This window comes from Nycticebus coucang, chromosome 13 (assembly GCF_027406575.1).
Source record: "Nycticebus coucang isolate mNycCou1 chromosome 13, mNycCou1.pri, whole genome shotgun sequence".
In the NCBI taxonomy this organism is placed as follows: domain Eukaryota; kingdom Metazoa; phylum Chordata; class Mammalia; order Primates; family Lorisidae; genus Nycticebus; species Nycticebus coucang.
The window spans coordinates 60,426,972-60,447,824 of record NC_069792.1 but is presented as its reverse complement, the minus strand read 5'-3'; the positions used below and the strand labels follow the sequence as shown (position 1 = coordinate 60,447,824).

The window sequence follows — 20,853 nt, the reverse complement described above, 5'->3', positions numbered from 1 at the left end:
ACAAATGCTGAGGACAAGTACATCTTGCTCAAGATTGCAAGAAAAGGAAACTAACTAGAAAAGCGCCTGGTGGAACAAACCCTTCTCCAACTCCTGGTGTGACTTACTTTTGCAGGTTTTCTTGTCTGGATTCAGGGTAAAGCCTTTTAGGCAATGGCAAGAGTAGGAATTATCAGTGTTAACACACTCGTGCTGACATCCATGATTGGGTGAGGCACAGTAGTCTATCTCTGCAAAGAAAGAAAAATCATAAGAATGACAAACAAAATAATAAAGCTAACAGGCTCGATGCCTATAGTGAGTAGGGTGCCGGCCACTACACCAAAGCTGGTGGGTTGGAGCCCAGCCCAGGCCTGCTAAACAACAATGACAACTACAACCAAAAAATAGCCAGGCGTTGTGGCGGGCACTTGTAGTCCCAGCTACTTGGGAAGCTGAGGCAAGAGAATTGCTTAAGCCCAGGAGTTGGAGGTTGCTGTCAGCTGTGACACCAGGGCACTCTACCAAGGACGACGTAGACTCTTGTCTCAAAAAAAAAAAAAAAATAATAAAGCTAACAAATGAAAACCAGATAATTTCAGTTTTAATTTCTCTTAAACAGGCAAAATCCCATTTCTTAAAGACTCATGCCATGAAGGAACCCTCTCAGTTAAAATAGTCAGTCCCATGTTTAGGGATATGGTCCTCTCAGCAGGAGAAACTTCTTGACATAGTACAAAATGTTTATAGGACAAATGAATTTATGAACATGCTTTCCTTGTCTTGGTTCATGGAAGAGCCGCTTAAAACATTTTATTGTTTTAAAATAAAAAGGGGTTGTTGTTTGCCAGGTTACAGGCTGGGAAGAGAGAATTTAGCTGAGGGTTTTATGGGATTTATGCAATTGAGAGAATTTAGCTGAGGGTTTTATGGGATTTATGCAATTAAAACAATTTAACTTTCCCAAAATCAAACGCCAAACCACTTAACCCCCTCAAACAATAGGATATGAAATCACATCCTGGGAAATATAAGGTCTAGGAATGACAAGCATAACTATTCAAAACAGCTCCTCATCATCCCACTGGACACAGCTGCACATAAATAGGATTTTTCATCTGAAGATTCACAGTCAGAGAATGTGATCTCTAGGAATACACTAACTTAAACCAAATATTCAGGAAAAAAAGAGGGTTTCATTAAATGCATTATAATGAAATTTTACTTGTGCAAGTATTTTTAAATATGGAAAGAGACAGTTCTATTGAAGTGTCTGAGCAAAGTAGGGGAACTGGGATACATTGCTTGAAATAAGTGGCCATTTACGGGGTCTTAAAAGAAGTCTTTGTTTTGATGAGAATTTTTATTGTTTTAAGAAACATTCAGGCCAGGCACAGTAGCTCCTGCTAGTAATCCTAGCAATCTGGGAGGCCGAAGCAGGTGGATTGCTTGAGCTCAGGAGTTTAAGACCAGCCTGAGCAAGAGTGAGACCTCACCTCTAAAAATAACTAGGCATTGTGGCAGGTACCTGTAGTCTAGCTACTTGGACTAGCCTTGAGGCTAGAGGACTGCTTGAGCCCAAGAGTTTGAGGTTGCTGTGAGCCATGATGCCAGGGCACTCTACCCAGGGAGACAAAGTAAGACTCTATCTCAAAAAAAAAAAAAAAAAAAAAAAAAGAAAAGAAAGAAAGAAAGAGAAAGAAACATTCAAATTTCATAAATAATTTTCATAACGAAGGATTTGGTATAAAAGGGTTTTCCCGGTTTATACAAGAAAAAAAAAATGAGTAAGGGAAAAGCATACAATATTCCTGAAAGGAAAAACATTGAGTAAATGCTGATTTTTCCCAACTCAAAGTCACAGAATTTAAAACATGTACAAAAATGGACAGAACAGTATAATATAATAAATCCATGCACACATCACCCAGCTTCAAGAGAATCACTCTCTGGCTGCTCTTCCTCCATCTAAACCCCCACTGCCCATAGTAAGACACTGTACTACTTTGAAGCAAGCCCCAGACATTGTATCATTTTGTCTGTAATTATTTCGTTATGTATCTTTCAAAGACTGGGACTCTTTTTAAAAAACATAACTTCAATAGTTGCATATGAGAGCATTTTTTAAACTTTTTATTTGGAAACTATTTCAATCTTACAAAAAGTTGCAAACATAAAAATAGTATAAGAAACATCTATGTACTCTTTATACTGATTCACTTACTATTAACATTTTACCCCATTTGTATGACCATTTGGTCATCTCTCAGAACTCTCTGGAGTAAGTTACATATATCCTGGCCCCTTTTCCCTTAAATATAGTGTGTGCTTCCTAAGAGAAGCAATATTCCCTTATTATAACCACAGCGCAGTTATAAATCTTATAAATTTGTACCGATACTTTCATGTAATCTATCACCCACATTCTAGTCTCATCAGCTAATATAATAACGCTCTTTAAGACATTTTTCATCCTCCAGAACAGGATCCAGTCTAGGATCTGAGACTGTATTTAGTTTTCATATCTGTTTAGCCTCCTTTAATTTAGAACCATGCTGTTGAATGTGGCTATTTAAATTAAAATTGATTCAATTAAATAAAGTTTAAAGATTCAGTTCCTCAGTTGCACTGGCTGCATCTCCAGGGCTCAACAGCCACCTATGGCTCCTGACTACTGCGCTGTGTTGTGCAGACAGAACATTTCCATCAGCACAGAGTGTTCTGAGCAAAAGTGATGGTCTAGAACAGCGGTGCTCAACCTGTGGGTTGTGACCCCTTTTTAACAATGAAAATACATTGTGGCATCAGGAAGGTTGAGAACCACTGGTCTAGAACAAGGGCCTCTGAAGTGCAGACTGGTTATGTGAGGACTTTTTTTGCTCATCTGTGGTGTCAGATATCACGAAGAGTATGCATGGACCTTTTTTTTGGCAATCAACCACATTCGGCACATAGTAGGTGCTCAACAAATGCTTGTTGAATGAACAAATGATTATTGGTATTACTCTCACTGGTGTGTTTTGTGAGGGTTCAGATATGTAAACATTGCATGCCAAGAACCAACATGGGGTCACTAAGCACGGAAGGTAGCTCTCAGGGCCTCCTCCAGACTTCTTCCCACTAGGCTGTTTAAAAATCTCCTTCTAGGAGAACCTCATTTCAGTAGTCAGCATCCTCCGGGCACAGACATTCAGACAGTTACAAGCCCAACCAATCATTCTTTCATTTCGCACACATTTCTCCATTGAGTCCACAAGGCATGGGGCTCTCTTTAGCAAATTGGCCAAATGCCTGTTAAAGGCTAGATAGTTGCTACCACATTTTCCACGCCTGGCTAGTCTGCTAAAGGAAATAGAATTATTCTGATATGACTCATTCTTTGTGACCATGAAGAATGTAAGAAGCCTCAATTTGTTCTGTTAAGAGCAAAGGAGGAGATATTAGCTCAGGCTGGGAAATAACTTTCTAAGAGTCAGAGCTGTACAAAGTGGCATGAACCGCACTGGGGTATAGGGAGTGTCCTGTCAGTGCAGGCTGGACAGATGGCACCCTGGGGGGAACATTGTTGGATGGTCAGTTGGGCAAGAACTAGGTTGAACTTTAAGGCCTCTCTAACTGAGAGTCTTTGATTCATGCACACAGGCCCTCACAAAAGTGGGGCATATTACAGGCTGTAGGAAGGGAGTAGGGCTCAGCACATTAACTATTTCCTGTTCAGGAACACTGACAACCAATACTGTCTGGTTGAATCAGCATAAAATGTGTTTTATACACATATTGTGTTTCCCTTTTTGTTTTTAATTGAGACAGAGTCTCACTCTCTTGCCCCCAGAAGAGTGCCATGTTATCATAGCTCACAGCAACCTCAAACACTTTTGATTCAAGTGATTCTCTTGCCCCCACCTCCCAAGCAGCTGGGACTACAGGCACCTGCCACAATGCCCGGCTACTTTCAGAGACAGGGTCTTGCTCTTGCTTAGGCTGATCTTGAACTCACAAGCTCAAGTGATCCACCCACCTTGGCCACCTAGAGTGCTGGGATATGGGCGTGAGCCACTGCACCCAGCCCTGTGTCTCACTTTTAAGCACGGAATATTCATTCATTGCCTTAGTCTGTGCAAAGCATTCTTATTTGAAGAATGATAGACATGTCAACCAAGTTACCAAGGGAGTTTAAAAAACAAAGAGCATAATGATTTCAAAGTCGGAAAATAATACAGAGCAACATGTAAACTATGAAGTCCATATTGCCTTTATTCATCATTACAGGTATTAGATGATTAGTCATTAGACTTGAACCCTACAGTCTCTGTGATACCAAAGACATGACTCTCTAGCTAGTGGACTGAAGTCCTCTGTATGACTTTCTGGTGAAAAGACACTGAATATCTGAGAATGTTCTTTCTCATTGGTGAGCTCGTGAGTTCAAGATCAGCCTGAGCAAGAGCAAGACCCTGTCTCTGAAAGAAGCCGGGCATTGTGGCAGGTGCCTGTAGTCCCAGCTACTTGGGAGGTGGGGGCAAGAGAATCGCTTGAATCAAAGTGTTTGAGGTTGCTGTGAGCTATGATACCATGGCACTCTTCTGGGGGCAAAAGAGTGAGACTCTGTCTCAATTAAAAATGTTCTTTCTGGGCGGCGCCTGTGGCTCAGTCGGTAAGGCGCCGGCCCCATATACCGAGGGTGGCAGGTTCAAACCGGGCCCCGGCCAAACTGCAACCAAAAAATAGCCAGGCGTTGTGGCAGGCGCCTGTAGTCCCAGCTACTCGGGAGGCTGAGGCAAGAGAATTGCTTAAGCCCAGGAGTTGGAGGTTGCTGTGAGCTGTGTGAGGCCACGGCACTCTACCGAGGGCCATAAAGTGAGACTCTGTCTCTACAAAAAAAAAAAAAATGTTCTTTCTTGGCTCAAGAGTAAAGATTTCACCAGGCTGAGCAAGAGTGAGACCCTGTCTCTACTACAAATGGGGTATCTTTGCAAGTATACCAAGGAATATTATGCTGTCTTAAAAAGGAAGGAAATTCTGTCACATGCATGGATGAACCTCGAGGACATTTATGTTAAATGAAATAAACCAGACACCAAAGAACAAAATACTGGATGAGTTCACTTATACCAGGTGATATAGAGTAGTAGTCAAATTCACAGAGATAGAAACTAGAAAGGTAGTTTCTAGGCAATAGAGGTGGTGGCAGGAAATGGGGAATTGGTGTTTAATGGGTACTGTTTCAGTTTGGGATGATGAAAACATTCTGGAGATGAATGGTGATGATGGTTGCACCATTACTACAATGTTAATGTGCTTCATTCATACTACTGAATGGTTATGGTCGTAAATCTTACGCATATTTTACAACAATACAAAAAAAAGTCTGGGCAGCATTTTACACATTGATGGTACTTATATGTTTCCACATTTTTTTCCCCTCTAGACTTGGATGGGTTGCTTTCGGGTAACTGATATAAAAGGTAGTCCCTTTTCCAACATCATTTACATATTTCAAATTATAGTATTTGTTCAGGAACATAAAGCTCTATTTGTATACTTCAGGTTAATCATCAATTTTTCATAATTACATTGACTAGTCTACCTTTTTTAGACAATAATTGCACAATTACTAATTGGATTAGCTTTCAAATATACTTTTGGTTAAAAATAGACTGAAATGTAAAAATATGAGTTTATTTTACAAGTTTATAGGAAGTGAAAAGTTTTTGTTTGTTTTTAAGAAACAGAGGTCTCACTCTGGTGCCCAGGCTAGAGTGCAGTGGCATGATCATAGCTCACTGCAACCTCCAACTACTGGGTTCACACAATCCTCCTGCCTCAGCCTCCCAAGTAGCCGGGGCTACAGGTGCCCCCCATCACAATGGACAGTTAATTTGTATTGTTATTGTCATTGATGCTTTATTATGTACATATTTAAACAATGTTATTGTTTTTTGTTTTTTGTTTTTTGTTTTTTTTTTTTGTAGAGACAGAGTCTCACTTTATGGCCCTCTGTAGAGTGCCGTGGCCTCACACAGCTCACAGCAACCTCCAACTCCTGGGCTTAAGCGATTCTCTTGCCTCAGCCTCCCAAGTAGCTGGGACTACAGGCGCCTGCCACAGCACCCGGCTATTTTTTTGTTGCAGTTTGGCTGGGGCTGGGTTTGAACCCGCCACCCTCAGCATATGGGGCCGGCGCCCTACTCACTGAGCCACAGGCGCCGCCCAATGTTGTTGTTTTTAATAGTAGGTGGCTTGTGGCTTTTTTTTTTTTTTTTTTTAAGTTTCAAAACATTAAGTGGGTAGAAATGTTTTTGTTACTTGGTGGCTAATTTTTTAAATTTTTTTGTAGAAAAGTTTCACCATTTTGCCCAGGCTGGACTTGAACTCCTACCTTGTGGAATGTAGAAAACATATAAGTACCATCAATGTGTAACTCCCATAGCGCTGGCATTACACATATGGCAGGAAAATGTTCTTTTTAAATCTTTCCACATCACAGCAGTGGCCAGGCTGACTCGCGTAGAAGCTGATGGGATATATGCCTTGGCACTTCCTGACAGGGTGGCCACCTGGGTCCTGAGCTTCTGCCTCCATCCTGTCCTTTCAGCTGGTCTCTCTCAGTTCTTGTATCCACCACAGTTCTGGAGCACTCCTGAGTGTCTCAGTCCTCACAACTTGGCTTTGCCTTTCTTCCTCCTTGCACAGCTTTCCAAGTGCTCTGAGCATCTCCTTTCTCTTGTAGCCCTCTTGGCCAGTTTGGCTCCTGTCTACCCTCAGGCATGGTGGGAAGGGGACCCTACAAGGGAACTTATCACTCTAGTGCAGCCTGCACAGACCTCTTAGATTTCCCAGCACTCTTCCCTGCCCACACATGGGGGTGGCTCACCCCTGGGTCTTAAGTCTGGCAGGGCCTAGCTAGAGACAGCTGAACTGCTGGGCTCCGTCCCTAGCTTGGTGAGACCTCCCAGGTGGAGCAGTCCCTCCCCTGACTCCCAGCCAGACCTCATCTCCTAGGCCCCTACACTGCACTATCTACTGGCACAGCCTGATCCCAGGGCTCAGAACTCCTCCTTGCCTGCACCATCCTGGACCTTGGCTCTGGGAAGTGAGACAGGTAGAGCCACGGTGTGCGGAAGACAGCGCCTCTCTGGGAAGTGGGGCTGGAGTGGGGTGGACATCAGGTGAAGGCGATTCTGCACAGGCAGGAAGGAGCCTGGCTATGCTGTGTGCTTCCCTCCAGGCCTCAGCCTGAGGCCGCAGCACTCCTCCTGCTTTGATCTAACTGGTCTCTTTCCCTTAGCTCCTGCCAGGGTCTTGTCTGCATCACACTGTGGCCCCCAGTTGTGTAACTCCTGGAATGGTGACTGAGATGTTCTATATGGGTATGGCTTATGTCCCCAACCAACTCCCAGTGAAAGTCTTCAATTGCTCATGCACATTTAAACTTAGGCTTGTGCTGTATGTTCAATAAATTCCAGTGTAAAGCCTTTGAAGCCATATCATCCCTTCCCAAGAACTTAGCACCTGGCAATTTGCTAAATGATTTATATGAATTATCACATTTCATCTTGAACACAATGCTGTGAAGTTGGCAATATCATCATCCCTTATTACAGGTGAGGAAACTGAGGCAAGATCACCCAGAGAAAGAGCAGAAGAGTCAGGATTTGAACCAAGACCAGCCCCCAGCACATGGGGCCTCCCTTTTGATGAGAGTACTGAATCATGCGCCCATCAACCACAAGCCCTAGCCATTCCCACAGCCGAGGCTGCTGCTTTGTAGCTCAGAATATTCCGAAGAGAAGGACAGGAGCAGAGTGTTCACTTACTCTGCAAATAAATAAAATAAACAAGTGTGTGCCCGCTGCACACTGGTCATGGAGATCTGAAACACCCTGTCTGGTTCATATCGTCACATAGCTTTCCTTCTCCTGGAAGCCCCATCTCACTCTTCTTTGCCTACTGAATGATGGGTCCAATCTCAAGACTCAGCCATGGTGTCTTCTCCTCCAGGAAGGACCTCACCTTATTCATTTCTATTGGCACTTGGTTAGGACTTCAGAGATGGGTGTTTTTGACTTAATGTGGCCCTTACAATTCCATATCCTCCCCTATCTCCAGCTTTGGAGCTGGAGAAATTTAAGAATTAAAGAGTAGGAGTTAAATTTGTGTTTGAGAAGGTTTTGTGCAGGTGTACCCTGCTTTAACTTATAGATGCATTTTTAGAAAGGTTATATATTTTAGAAATGCATACATAGACATTTTATAAATTAAAATTATACTTTCTCATGGATGTATGTTTCAGAGATGCCTTATCTTAGTATAAATTGCTATTAAAATTCTATCTTAGTATAAATTGCTATTAAAATTAAACTTTTTAAAACTGCTGAGCCCTAGCGCCTGTGGCTCAGTGAGTAGGGCGCTGGCCCCATATACCAAGGGTGGAGGGTTCAAACCCAGCTCCGGCCAAACTGCAACAAAAAAATAGCCGGGTGTTGTGGCGGGCGCCTTGTAGTCCAAGCTACTCGGGAGGCTGAGGCAAGAGAATGGCCTAAACCCAAGAGCCGGAGGTTGCCGTGAGCTGTGACACCACGGCACTCTACTGAGGGCTATAAAGTGAGACTCTGTCTCTAAAACAAAACAAAAACAAAAACAAAAACAAAAAAATATGCTGAGCTCTAATACTTTAAAAACAAGTGACCCTCCCTTCAGCAAAATAATAATCCACTCAATCCTCTAAGGCAGCGGTTCTCAACCTGTGGGTCATGACCCATAGGAACTATATTAAAGGGTCATGGCATTAAGAAGGTTGAGAATCACTGCTCTAAGGGCTTCAAATACCTTCATACTTAAAAGAATACTTTTGGAATCCTTTTGCAAAACTAGTGATCATTATTTAGTTTACAGAGTTGTATGCTCAGATTTTGGACACTAAAACTACTTCTGATTTTTATGTATAGAGATAAAATCAAATAGAGCTAAATATCTCACACAAAAAATGAGCAGTCCTCTGCAAATTGCCATCCACCTATCCCTCCCCTACCCAGAAGAAACCACGTTCAATTCTTTCTGGCTCAGCAATTTTCTGGTACTTGTATGGAGTCAGAGCTGAAGCCCACAAGCCACAAGGCTTCAGTGAAAATACTCCTAAGCCCTCTTAATACTGAGGGGCACGGGTAGGCTGAGTTGGCATGAGGCAAGGAGATCTGGTTATCAGCAGATTCAGCGAATGTTGAAACAACCCACCCATGTGTGGTGACCCATAAAAGACACCTTCATCAGATTCCTTGAATGGCGATGTTGAGCTAGAGCAGGCTATGGTCTTAAAACCAGTCAAGAACGGAGGCAGGCTGGGGCAGAGGTTTCCTATGACATAATCATATGCTAATCCATGCTTGGAAGATGTCCAAGGCCACAGTCCCAACAGCAATCGTATCAAATGCTTCTGTGTATGTGTGTGTGTGTGACCTACTTGTGCACGTTTTTTCATCTGGGTTAAGAGCAAATCCTTCCCGGCACCGGCAGGAGAAGGAACCATCAGCATTTACACACTCATGTTCACATCCATGGTTTTCTGAAGCACAGTAGTCCACAGCTGTAGAAAATAAAACACAGAGTTTAATCAGAAATGAAAACAGAGAATGGTAGAATGGAAGTATATTTATAATAAATATAAATAAGCATTAATATATTATTGCTCCAGGGCAGCGTCTGTGGCTCAGTGGTTAGGGTGCCGGCCCCGTATACCAAGGGTGGCAGGTTTGAACCCAGACCCAGCTAGCTAAAAAACAGCAATGACAACTGCTGCAACAACAACAAAAAGCCGGGCGTTGTGGCGGACGCCAGTAGTTCCAGCTACTCAGGAGGCTGAGGCAAGAGAATCACTTAACCCCAAGAGTTTGAGGTTGCTGTGAGCTATAACGCCACAGCACTCTACCAAGGGCGACAAAGTGAGACTATGTCTCCAAAAAAAAAAAAAAAACAAAAAATGTGTTGCTCCAAAAAGTGTATGGAGGGCAGGTGCAGTGGCTCACACTTATAACCCCAGCACACTAGGAGGCTGTGGCAGGTGGATGGCTTGAGCTGTTCAGGAGTTCAAGATAAGTCTGAGCAAATGCGAGACCCTTGTCTCTACTAAAAACAGAAAAACTAGCTGGGTGTTGTGGCAGGCACCTATACAGGTACTTGGGAGGCTGAAGCAAGAGGATTGCTCCATCCCAAGAGTTTGAGGTTACTGTGAGCTATGATGATGCCATGGCACTCTATCCAGGGTGACAGAGCGAGACTCTGTCTCAAAAAAAAAAAAAAATTAGAAAAAAGAGTATGGATTAAAAACTACGGATCTAAGGCTCAGCACCAGTAGCACAGTGGTTACGGCACCAGCCACATATACCGAGGGTGGCAGGTTCGAGCCTGGCCCAGGCTAGCTAAGCAACAATGACAACTGCAACAAAAAATAGCCAGGCATTGTGGTGGGCGCCTGTAGTCCCAGCTACTTGGGAGGCTGAGGCAAGAGAATCGCTTAAGCCCAGAAGTCGGAGGTTGCTGTGAGCTATGACACTATGGCACTCCATCCAGGGCAACATAGTGAGACTTTGTCTCAAAAAAAAAAACAAAATTAAATTAAAAAAAATAAAACATATAGATCTAAAACCTTCTTTTTCTTATTCCTGCCAAAAAAAAAAATTAGGAGTCTGTATCAGGCAATTCATATCTGAAGATAAAAAGCTACAATTGTAGTTAAAAGATAAAGAAGGGCAAATCAAAACAATCACAAGACACATACCTATAGAACTGGCAGAATAAAGATGAAATAAAACCCAGAGGTGGCAAAGCAGCATAGACATGGTCATTAATGGTGAGTGGCATTATAAATTGACAAAAATGCTTATGTAAGGCAACTTGACAAAGTTTATGATGGAAACATGAGCTAAAGAAATGACTGACATAGGGGTGACATTAACTACATGCAGTAAGCTATTAACAGGAGCATTGTTTAACATGATTTTTAAAAGGTCTAGAAAATGAGATGAACATTTAATAAGGATAAATGGATTAGTAAATTATCCAGTGTGAGAAAACACATTGGCCAATTCCTCATTAATTCCACAAATATTAACTGAATGCCTAGTATGGTCTAGACTGTAGACACTGTTTTGGGTTCCAGGGATAAAGCAAATAACGAAATACACAAAAGTTGAGGCTCTCAAGGAGCTTATGTTTGGGTGGTGATGGTGGGAGTGGGGAATAAACAGAAGATAAAATATGTAAGTACACAGCATAGTCTACTAGAAGACAAAGAGTGCTCTGGAGGAAAACAAGACAAAGAACAGGATGGAGCCTGTGGGGGCGAGTGGGTTGTAATGGAGGTGGTCAGGAGAGCCTCTCTGGGAAGATGCAGTTGGGCAGAGTGTTGAAGGAGGTATGAGCCATGAGGGTACCTGGGAGACGGCATCCTGGCAAAAGGAACAGCAAATGCAAAGGCCAGGAGGCGGGGGGATACACGCCTGGTGAGCTAGAGGACCAGCAAAGCGGCCGGGGCAGCTGGAGCAAGGAGAGAGGTGGGACAGGAACATAGTGCAGTCAGGAGGGACCTGTGGGCCACTGCAAGGACCTTAGCTTTTACTCGGAGCTGAGGGTTGCTGGTGGTGAACCAACGTGTTAAGAATAGCCTGTATAGGGCAAATGTAACAGTAGAACACTAGTTAGGGGGCTACTCCAATAATCCCACCCTTAACCTGGATGGGGTGGGAAGAAGTGGTGTTTTGGGAGTTATGAGTTGAACTGTTTCCCCCAATAAAATATGTTGGAGTACTAACCCCTGCTACTGTGACTGTTGCCTTATTGGGAAATAGGACCTTTATGGAAGTAATAAAACTAAGATGCCATCATTAGGGTGGGCCCTAGCCCACTCCGACTGGTGTCCTTATGAGAGAAGAAGGCCATGTGAAGACAGCCACATGGGGAGAGCACCAGATGAAGACAGATGCAGGGACCGGAGTGACGCAGCTGGACTGGAGGAACATCAAGTTTCCACAGCCACCGCCAGATGTTAGGAAGAGGCGAGGACTCTCCCTGCCAGTCTCATAGGCAGCATGGCCTAGCCAGCACCTTGATTTTGGACTCTTAGCTGCCAGATTAGAAAAATTTCCTTCTTTTAAGTCACCCAGTCTGTGGCACTCTGTTATGACAGCCCTAGCAGACTAATATATCCGGTATGTGTGTCCACATGGGGCTGGTAGATTCCCATTGGATTAGCGCTGAGGCAAGAGAAAAAGAGACCAATTAAAGCTAACCCCAGGGATTTTGGTGTAAGCAACTGAGCTGGGATGGGCAGGTGTAAGAGAAGCAGGTTTCACAGGAGATCAGGAGCTCCAGTTTGGGCCTCAGGCAGTCACTAATTTGTCCATTATGATGATATAATTGTAAATAGAAAGGCAAAATTTGGTGGAACAAAGTAGGTCTAAATTGTATATTCATAGTGATTATAGCTATGTAAAATACAGCTCTGAGGCAAAGCCTGGAAATCAGAAATAAAAATGCTTGTTGTGTTAAGGTAGTAGGAGTATGTATGATTTTTTTTCTTTAAAAATCCTTCACTCTAGACAGACAAATGGCTGATAAACATATGAAAAAATGCTCATCTTCCCTAATCATCAAAGAAATGCAAATCAAAACCACCCTGAGATACCGCCTAACCCCAGAAAGATTAGCCCACATCACAAAGTCCCAAAGTTGCTGACATGGATGTGGAGAGAGGGGAACACTTTTACACTGTTGGTGGGACTGCAAACAAATACAGCCTCTTCGGAAAGAAATATGGACAATCCTCAAAGAATTCAAATTAGACCTCCCATTTGACCCCCATAATCCCACTACTAGGCATCTACGCAGAATAATAAAATCATTTCATAAAGACATTTGCACTAGATTGTTTATCGTAGCTCAATTTACAATCATCAAGATGTGGAAACAACCTAAATGCTCATCAACTCAGGAATGGATTAACAAACTATGGTTATATGTATACTATGGAATACTATTCAGACATTTAAAAAAGATGGTGACTTTTCATCTTTTGTATTAACCTAGATGGAGTTGGAACGCATTCTTCTTAGTAAAGTATAACAAGAATGGGAAAGCAAATATTCAATGTATTCAATACAAGTATGAAGCCAGTAGATGATCTAATTCATGCCCACATAGGAGTAAAACTCATTTCAATTGAACTTGAGAGGAGGGGGAACAAGAGAGAGGGAAGAGAGGAGGAGGAGGTGTCTGGAGTGCTCCCACTTAATGAGCAGGATACAGGAGCGATCAGAAGGATTCCCCTATATTATGCTGGCCCCATATTTAGACTGGAGAGAGGTTGGAGGCGCTACTTAGACCTTTTTGAGTCTAAGCCACATTTTCTAAACTCTCCTTTTTGCACAATACTGTTGAGTATCCAGTGTTGGCCCAGTCGTTTATAAAAAGCTGTATAGAAGAAGCTCTTTGAATAGACTTCAGATCAATCAATGTTTTCATTCCCTCTGACAGTAGGAGGCCTGATGCCCAGAACATGCTAAATGCTCAAGGCAGGTGGAACACCATGTTTTAGAACACTTGCCCAGGTCTCTCACCCACTGGGCTGTGTGCTTATGAAGCAGCCTTGGAGGAACACCTGTGCTCTCCTTCCACTGACTGAGTCGGATGGTTATCAAGCATTGATCCTCACAGCATGGTTTTGGATCAATGAACCAGCTGCATCAACTCCTGCTTGAGAACTTGTCGGTAATGCTGATTCTCAGACCCCACCCAGTGCCTAGTGACGAGGCACTGCAGTATGGAGCTCAGGAATGTGTTTTAATAAACCCTGCAGGTGATTCTGATGCATGCTGAACTCTGAGAACCACTGTTAAAAAGCATCAAAGGTGTTTTTGGTTCCAAACCTATATATGCTATTTCTATACGTTTCTGTAATGAACTTAAGTAGAATCAAAACCAAGAAAATATAAGCACTAAAATAAATTGAGGGGGTTTTTAAAATAAAAACTAAATTGAAAGCTTTGGAAAGAATTGAGGCAATTTGTTAACCAGAATTGCTGTGGGACCAAGAATGGATGAAAAATGTGTAAAAGATTGGGAAATTTTTCATTAAAATGTATAAGGATTCTGCTGTTAGACTGCTTTATAGAAGTCTTCAAATCCTTGCTCCAATTTAAAGAAACCAAAACTAAAAATCATAGATAACACGTTATAGGTATGGTTTATGTAAGAAAGATTTTTAAATATCATATTTTTTCTTCAAATCAATTTAAAATTAATATTTTTTAAAGTGTAATTAAAAGTAATTTTTATTCAAGGCGGGTAGATTGCAGCTCATGAGTTTGAGACCAGCCTGAGTCAGAGCAGAGCGAGACCCTATCTCTAAAAATAGCTGGGCATTGTGGCAGGCACCTGTAGTCCCAGCTACTTGGGAGGCTGAGGCAAGAGAATCACTTAAACCCAAGAGTTTAAGGTTGCTGTGACCTGTGATGCCACAGCACTCTACCAAGGACAACATAGTGAGACTCTGTCTTATAAAAAAAAGTAATTTTTGTCAAATGTACATGTATGTGTTTTAAATAAAAATAAAATGAGTAAGGTAGACTTGAGTATGTGTTTTTTTAGAATTCTTCTCTTTAAATAATGTTTCCATTAATCAGCCAATGGCATGCCAAATTTCCTGGGTGTAGAGGACGCCAAGAGCCAGATGACCTCTGAACAAGATGATTTGCAGCTGGGGGGCGGACCCTCGGGCGATTCATCCGCAGGTGCAGTCATTGTCTAACACTCTCCTCACCTGTCCTGTGCTGTCTCAATAAAAGGCTACTGCGAGGTTGCTTGGGGCTATCCTGCAAGATAGCCCCCGCCTCCTACAAGCTTGTACTTTTTTTTTTTACAAGCTTGTACTTCTAATCCGTGTCATGCCTGGTTCCTTTCTGCGGTGATCGAGTCCAGGGCCATAGGGGCAACTAGGGGCTGCGACATCTGGCGTAGTCGGCAGGATCCAGCAGGACACTCAGGACACCAGGGACATGGACCAAAGTGGAAGGTGACACTCAGAAGTGACACTCAGAATGCTTTGGTAGACAGTGGGAGGAAGTCCAAAGGGAAACTCCACTCAGCGCCAGTGGGACCTTTGGCCAATCCAGAATCTAGGGAACCTCACTCAGAATAAGTGAGCAAAGACATTTAGAGAAAACAATGGGTAACTTCCTGTTTGGGGAGTCACGAGAATTAGAAACTGAGGAAGAAAGCGATGTTCAAACAGAATTTGAAAGTGAGGAGAATAGTGAGGTTCAGAGGGAAGCTGGACCTAAGGAGAACTGGGAACCAAGAGCATATGATACAGACACAAATAAGCAAGGAATTACCTCTATGGCCATTATGGCTGCTCAGATCAGACAACTGGAAGACCGGGTAAATAGTCTCATGGTCAGAAATGCCGACTTAGAGCACCCAATATTGCCCTCAGTGCCTCCATATGTAGATGAACCACCTGTGACTTCTGTCATGAAGGCTGTGTTAGAAGGGCGTAAAACTGGTGACTTTAAGTGGGAAGACACTTTGGGGCTTTTTCCCGTTACAGTCATGATATTCCTCCCGATCCGCAACACCCTCAAGGGGGCCAATGTTTTGATCACCATATGATCACCTTTGCGATTATGAAAGATTTGGAACAGGCCGTAGCACAGTATGGTATGCAATCCCCATTTTCTAGAGGTCAGTTACAGGGGCTTGCACAAGAACAGCGGCTCATTCCTTATGACTGGGACATAATAGCCAGAACTGTTCTTGAGTCTGGACAGTATTTACAGTTCAAAACCTGGTGGAAGGAGAAGGGTGACCTGATGAGTCACCAAAACCAACAGAGAGGAATCCCTATGACATCAGAACAGCTCACAGGTTCTGGTCAGTGGCTGGGGATTTCCAATCAACTTCAGTATGATGACACAGCCGTAGTCCAGACAAGGCTGTGTTGTCTTAGGGCCTGGGAAAAGGTTCAGGCTCCTGGAGATATCTCTAAATCTTTTATTAAGATAATGCAGTCGGGGAATGAACCGTATACTGACTATCTAGCCTGACTAAAAACTGAGGTCAATAAGGCTGTTGCCCAGCCAGAGCTCAGAGACATGCTGTTCCAAACTTTAGCATTTGAGAATGCTAACTCTGAATGCCAAAAGGCCTTGCAACCTTTGAGAACACAAAATGCTTCTTTAGAGGAATATATACAGGCATGTGCTGATATAGGAATGGAATTCCACAAGGCTAATTTGCTTGCTGATGCTTTAAAAGAAGCGGTCAGTCCATACCGTCCTAAATGTCATAACTGCGAAAAATTGGGACATAGGAGAAAAGCTCAATTTTCTGAATCTCAGCAACGATGGAAAGACAGCTGCAGAAGGCCATTGGACCTCTCTCATTCACCCACCATCCTCTCCAATACAACAACCTATTTTTTATAGAAAACCTGACATGTCAGAGTGGATGATAGATACCTTGACCCTTTCAAGGTCTTATCTATTTCAACAAAATCCGTTCTCCATTGTTTTTGCCTGAAATTTCTACACTCTTCTTTACAAATGGAAATAGCGCTTCTCTGTAGCTCTTTGGCCGTCCAAGTCACTAAGTGCTAAAATCTCAGAGTCAGAAGTCAGTCTTGCCACATTTAGTCTTGGCCCAACATATAAGAAACCAGTCAGTCAGTTGTCTCCAAGGATGCAACATATTTGATGCAACATAATAAAACCCAAAATCACCAGTTTCTGATTTATAATCTAGTCACATTCCAAGGTTTTCTCAGTCAGGATCAGTGTGCAAAAGGATGGCACTAGCAGAAAAAGGATATTTGGATTTTAAAGCTTGTTAATAACAAAGCAAGAAAAACCAACTCTGTCATTTAGAGAAACAGTAGAACCAATTTACTTGCTGAGCATACATTAGACACAGACATAGAGTCAGACTCTCAAAACCTCTCCCCTTCAAGGCATGATTGGATTTCCATATTCAGGATTTAAAAACTCAGAGAAAGTTTCTTACTGATTTTGACAACAATAGAAGTGTTATTGACTGCATTGTTCTCCACCCCCCCAACCCACCACCCCCGCCAATATGTTGAAGCCCTAGTACCTCAGAACACGAATGTATCTGGAGATGGGGCTTTTAAAGTAGAGATGGAGGGGCTGCTGGGCGCCCTAATCCAATTCAGACTGGTGTCCTCATAAGAAGAGAAAATGTGGACACAGGGGAGGCACCAGGGGTGTGCACACACACACAGTGGCCATCTGGAAACCAAGGACAGAGACCCCAGAAGAAACCAAACCTGCTGACACCTCTGTCTGGAACTTCAGCTGACAAAATATATTTCTTTAGTTTAAGCCCCCCATCTGTGGTGTTTTGTTATGCAATCTTAGCAAACTCAATACAGGGAGAAATCCATTTGATTATCTACCATCTTGGGGGTGGAAGGATCATGTTTCAAACACGAGGAGTTAGCTGATTAATTCAAAATCTGACCTTTCAATATAAAATCCATCCTCCCATCCTGTGTCTCCAACTTAAATGTCAACCATCCCTTCCTCTCTGAGGGTAGATGATACAGGAGAATGTGGGAGGAGATTTTGGAGGCAGCAGTCACACCAAGCTAAATCCCACGCTGTGTGCCTCTGTCATTCGGACCTCAGTTAGCTTTTTTAAATGTGCCATACTCAAGCATTCATAAAAAGGCAAAAGTTCACAAAGCATATATGAATTAAGATCCAACTAGTGTTTACCAGTTGCCCGGCTACTGGACATTGTAATGACAGCAACACAGCATGCTCTAAGTGCTTTATGCATATTTGCTCATTTAACCATCACATGAACCCGGTGAAGTGGGTAGTATTAGCCTCAATTTACAAATGGAGTAACCCAAACTTAAAGAGGTTAAGTTGTAGTTGTAGTACAAGATGTAGTTAACAATAGGACCGATCTCATAGGTTGTTGCAATATACGTCAAGTATCTCAAAAGGGATCTACGACCCTAGTAACATTCAACAAATGTAGTTTATATTTTTATCACACTGTCTCTCTGATCAATCATGGTAAGATCAAATTTGGGAGTTAAGAGATACTTAAATGCCATTCACCTGTTTCACAACTATTTATTCAGTAATTACTGTGTCAGGCAGGGTGCCAAAACCTGGGTGGTAATGAAAAGGAAATACCACAAGTAAGACTGTCTTCGTAGAAAGGCGGGAAAGGTAAGCCAGGCTGTTAGCCGTGATTACCTCCAGGAAGTGAAACTGGGGAGAAGTGACCTCAGGTTTTAACTTCACACACATCTGTACTCTTAGTTTTAATAAGCACAAATTGATTTTGTAATTTAAAAACCAGTTGAGGAGAAAAGATTTTCTAAAAACATGAATGCTGAGATTGTGATCCATCAACCTCAGTCAATGATTCAAGAAAAAAAGAAAAATCTATGGCAAGTCCACCGTGCGAAAAATGAAAACACAGTGGTCTCTGCCTTCAAAGGTTTACAATCTGCTTGGGCAGATAGGATGCAGACAGGATCAAAGTTACCCCCAAACACAGCAGTGGGTAAACACCAGGTGAGCAAGAGCAGCAGAACATTCAAAGTCTAGATAACTGGCCTTTAAAAAAAAAGTGTGGGATGGCAATTAGCAAAGCTTTCTTTAGCTGATGAATTACAAATCTGGGGGCTCCACAAAAGCAAAAGGAGGGTTTTAGGCAGGAATCCACCTTTGATCCCCTGAATATGGAAATAAATCCAGCAGTCAAAGGGGAAATGAATAGTCAGAGAGATGGAACTCTGGCACTTGAATTTAATGTTCCACTTACTCGAATGTGTGGAAATGTTATATAAAAAGTCCTGAGTCCGTGACTAAGAATTGAATTTTCAGGCAGGTCACAGTCATAAATCAAGGATGGGTCAAAGTACTAGCACCACTGCTAGTGTGCTTAAAACAGAAAAGCCACTGCATTGATTCATCAGTAGCTGGGCATGGTTAGTGTTTACCAATTTGATTTAATTGGTAGTTTAGATCTGCAGTCCACTTGCTCCTCACCTGCACCCCACTATTAACCATTGGCAGTGGTGTCAAGGTCATCTTGACATCCTCCATGCTAGCAGAATGCCTGGGAAAATTCTGAAAGGTTTGCTGAGGTGGATCAGTGATTTAACTTGATGGCTTTTCTCCAATGACGTTGTTGGAGCACAACATTAATATTGACCTGGACCAGATGTGATGGCTCACACCTATAATCCTAGCACTTTGGGAGGCCAGGATGATTTTTTTTTTCTTTAAGACCAGCTCACTGTGTTGCCCTCAGAAGAGTGCTATGGTGTCACAGCTCACAGCAACCTCCAACTCTTGGGCTTAAGCGATTCTCTTGTCTCAGCCTCCCAAGTAGCTGGGACTACAGGTACCCACCACAACCCTAACTACTTTTTTGCTACAGTTTTTATTGTTGTTTAGCTGGCCCAGGCCAGGTTCGAACCCGCCAGCCTCCGTGAATGTGGCCAGCACCCTACCCACTGAGCTATGGGTGCTGCCCGATTTTTATTTTATTTATTTATTTATTTTTGAGATGGAATCTCACTGTGTTGCCCAGGCTGGAGTGCAGTGGCATGATCACAGTTTATTGCAGCCTGGATCTCCTGGGCTCAACTGATACTCCCACCTCCGCCTCCCAAGTAGCTGGATACATGCCACCACACCCAGGTACATGCCACCTACAGGTACATGCCACCACACCCAGCTAATCTTTCTTTCTTTCTCTCTTCCCCCTTCTCTCCTTTTCTCCTTCCTTCCTTCTTTCTTTCCTTGCTTTCTTTTTTTTGGTAGAGAGCCTCACTATGTTGTCTAGGCTGGTCTCAAATTCCTGGCCTTAAGTGATCCTTCTGCCTCAGCACCCCAAAGTGCTGAGATTACAGGTGTGAGCCACCAAACCCAGACTACAACAAACTTTTTTTTTAAGACAGAATCTCACTATGTTGCCCTGGGTAGAGTGCTGTGGCGTCACAGCTCACAGCAACCTCAAATTCCTGGGCCCACAGGTGCCCACCACAATGCCAGGCTATTTTCTTATTTGTTTGTTTGTTTATGGTTGCAGTTGTCATTGTTTAGCAACCCCAGACCAGGCTCAACCCAGCAGCTTTGGTGTACGTGGCTGGCGCCCTACTCACTCACCTATGGGCACTGAGCCTACAACAGACTATTAATAGCAATTTTTCACATCTGCTTAAGATTCCTCAATGAAAGTATATTACTTGCATAATAAAAATTAACAAAGCAAAAATAATCATTGGTGATTACATGTTGGCTTCTTTTTTGCTAATTTTGCTGGACGTGGCACCATTCCACACTAGCATGGTCACCACCAGCAGACTCAGGGATAAATAAACAACCCTGAAGCTCAGGAGACAAACTGTATTTGTGGCCCTCTGATGAGGGAGCCCTTCATCCCTGTCAATGTACAGAAACAAACCCATAATACTCTCATCGCTCACCTGAAAGTAACAGGCTACCGCTAACACTTTGGTTTTGTTTTCTTCCTTTTACATCCTTAGCTAAGCATCAGGATATACTAAAAATGTAAATTCTACATGCAAAAAAAAAATACACCTTGTTCTTGGAAAGCAAGACATGATAGGGCTGCTGAAAACAAACGAATATGGAACAGAAAATGCAGGATTTAATCAGAAAATCTAGATTCCAGTTCTGACGTCAGTCAAGTCCTTTTCCTTCCAGATTTTCTGCCTGAGAGAATCCAGTTCAGTTTATGTAACACCTGTTGACTGGGTGCTTTGTTAGTGGAAGGACCAATGACACCGTGCAAGTTTAAAATGGGCTCTGT

The 20,853-nt window shown here is 42.8% G+C and overlaps 1 protein-coding gene across 2 annotated transcripts in view; it reads right to left on the bottom strand.

Annotated features, from left to right (window-relative positions):
* The window catches only part of MATN2 (matrilin 2), a 148,922-nt gene that overhangs the window by 40,306 nt on the left and 87,763 nt on the right, over window positions 1-20,853 (bottom strand). For both annotated transcript variants that reach the window (XM_053559061.1, XM_053559062.1), the window contains exons 6-7: window positions 9,440-9,562; window positions 108-230 (exon numbers count right to left, since the gene is read on the bottom strand). In XM_053559061.1, coding sequence (XP_053415036.1) covers window positions 108-230; window positions 9,440-9,562 — 246 coding nt within the window. The remainder of the gene's footprint in view (window positions 1-107; window positions 231-9,439; window positions 9,563-20,853) is intronic.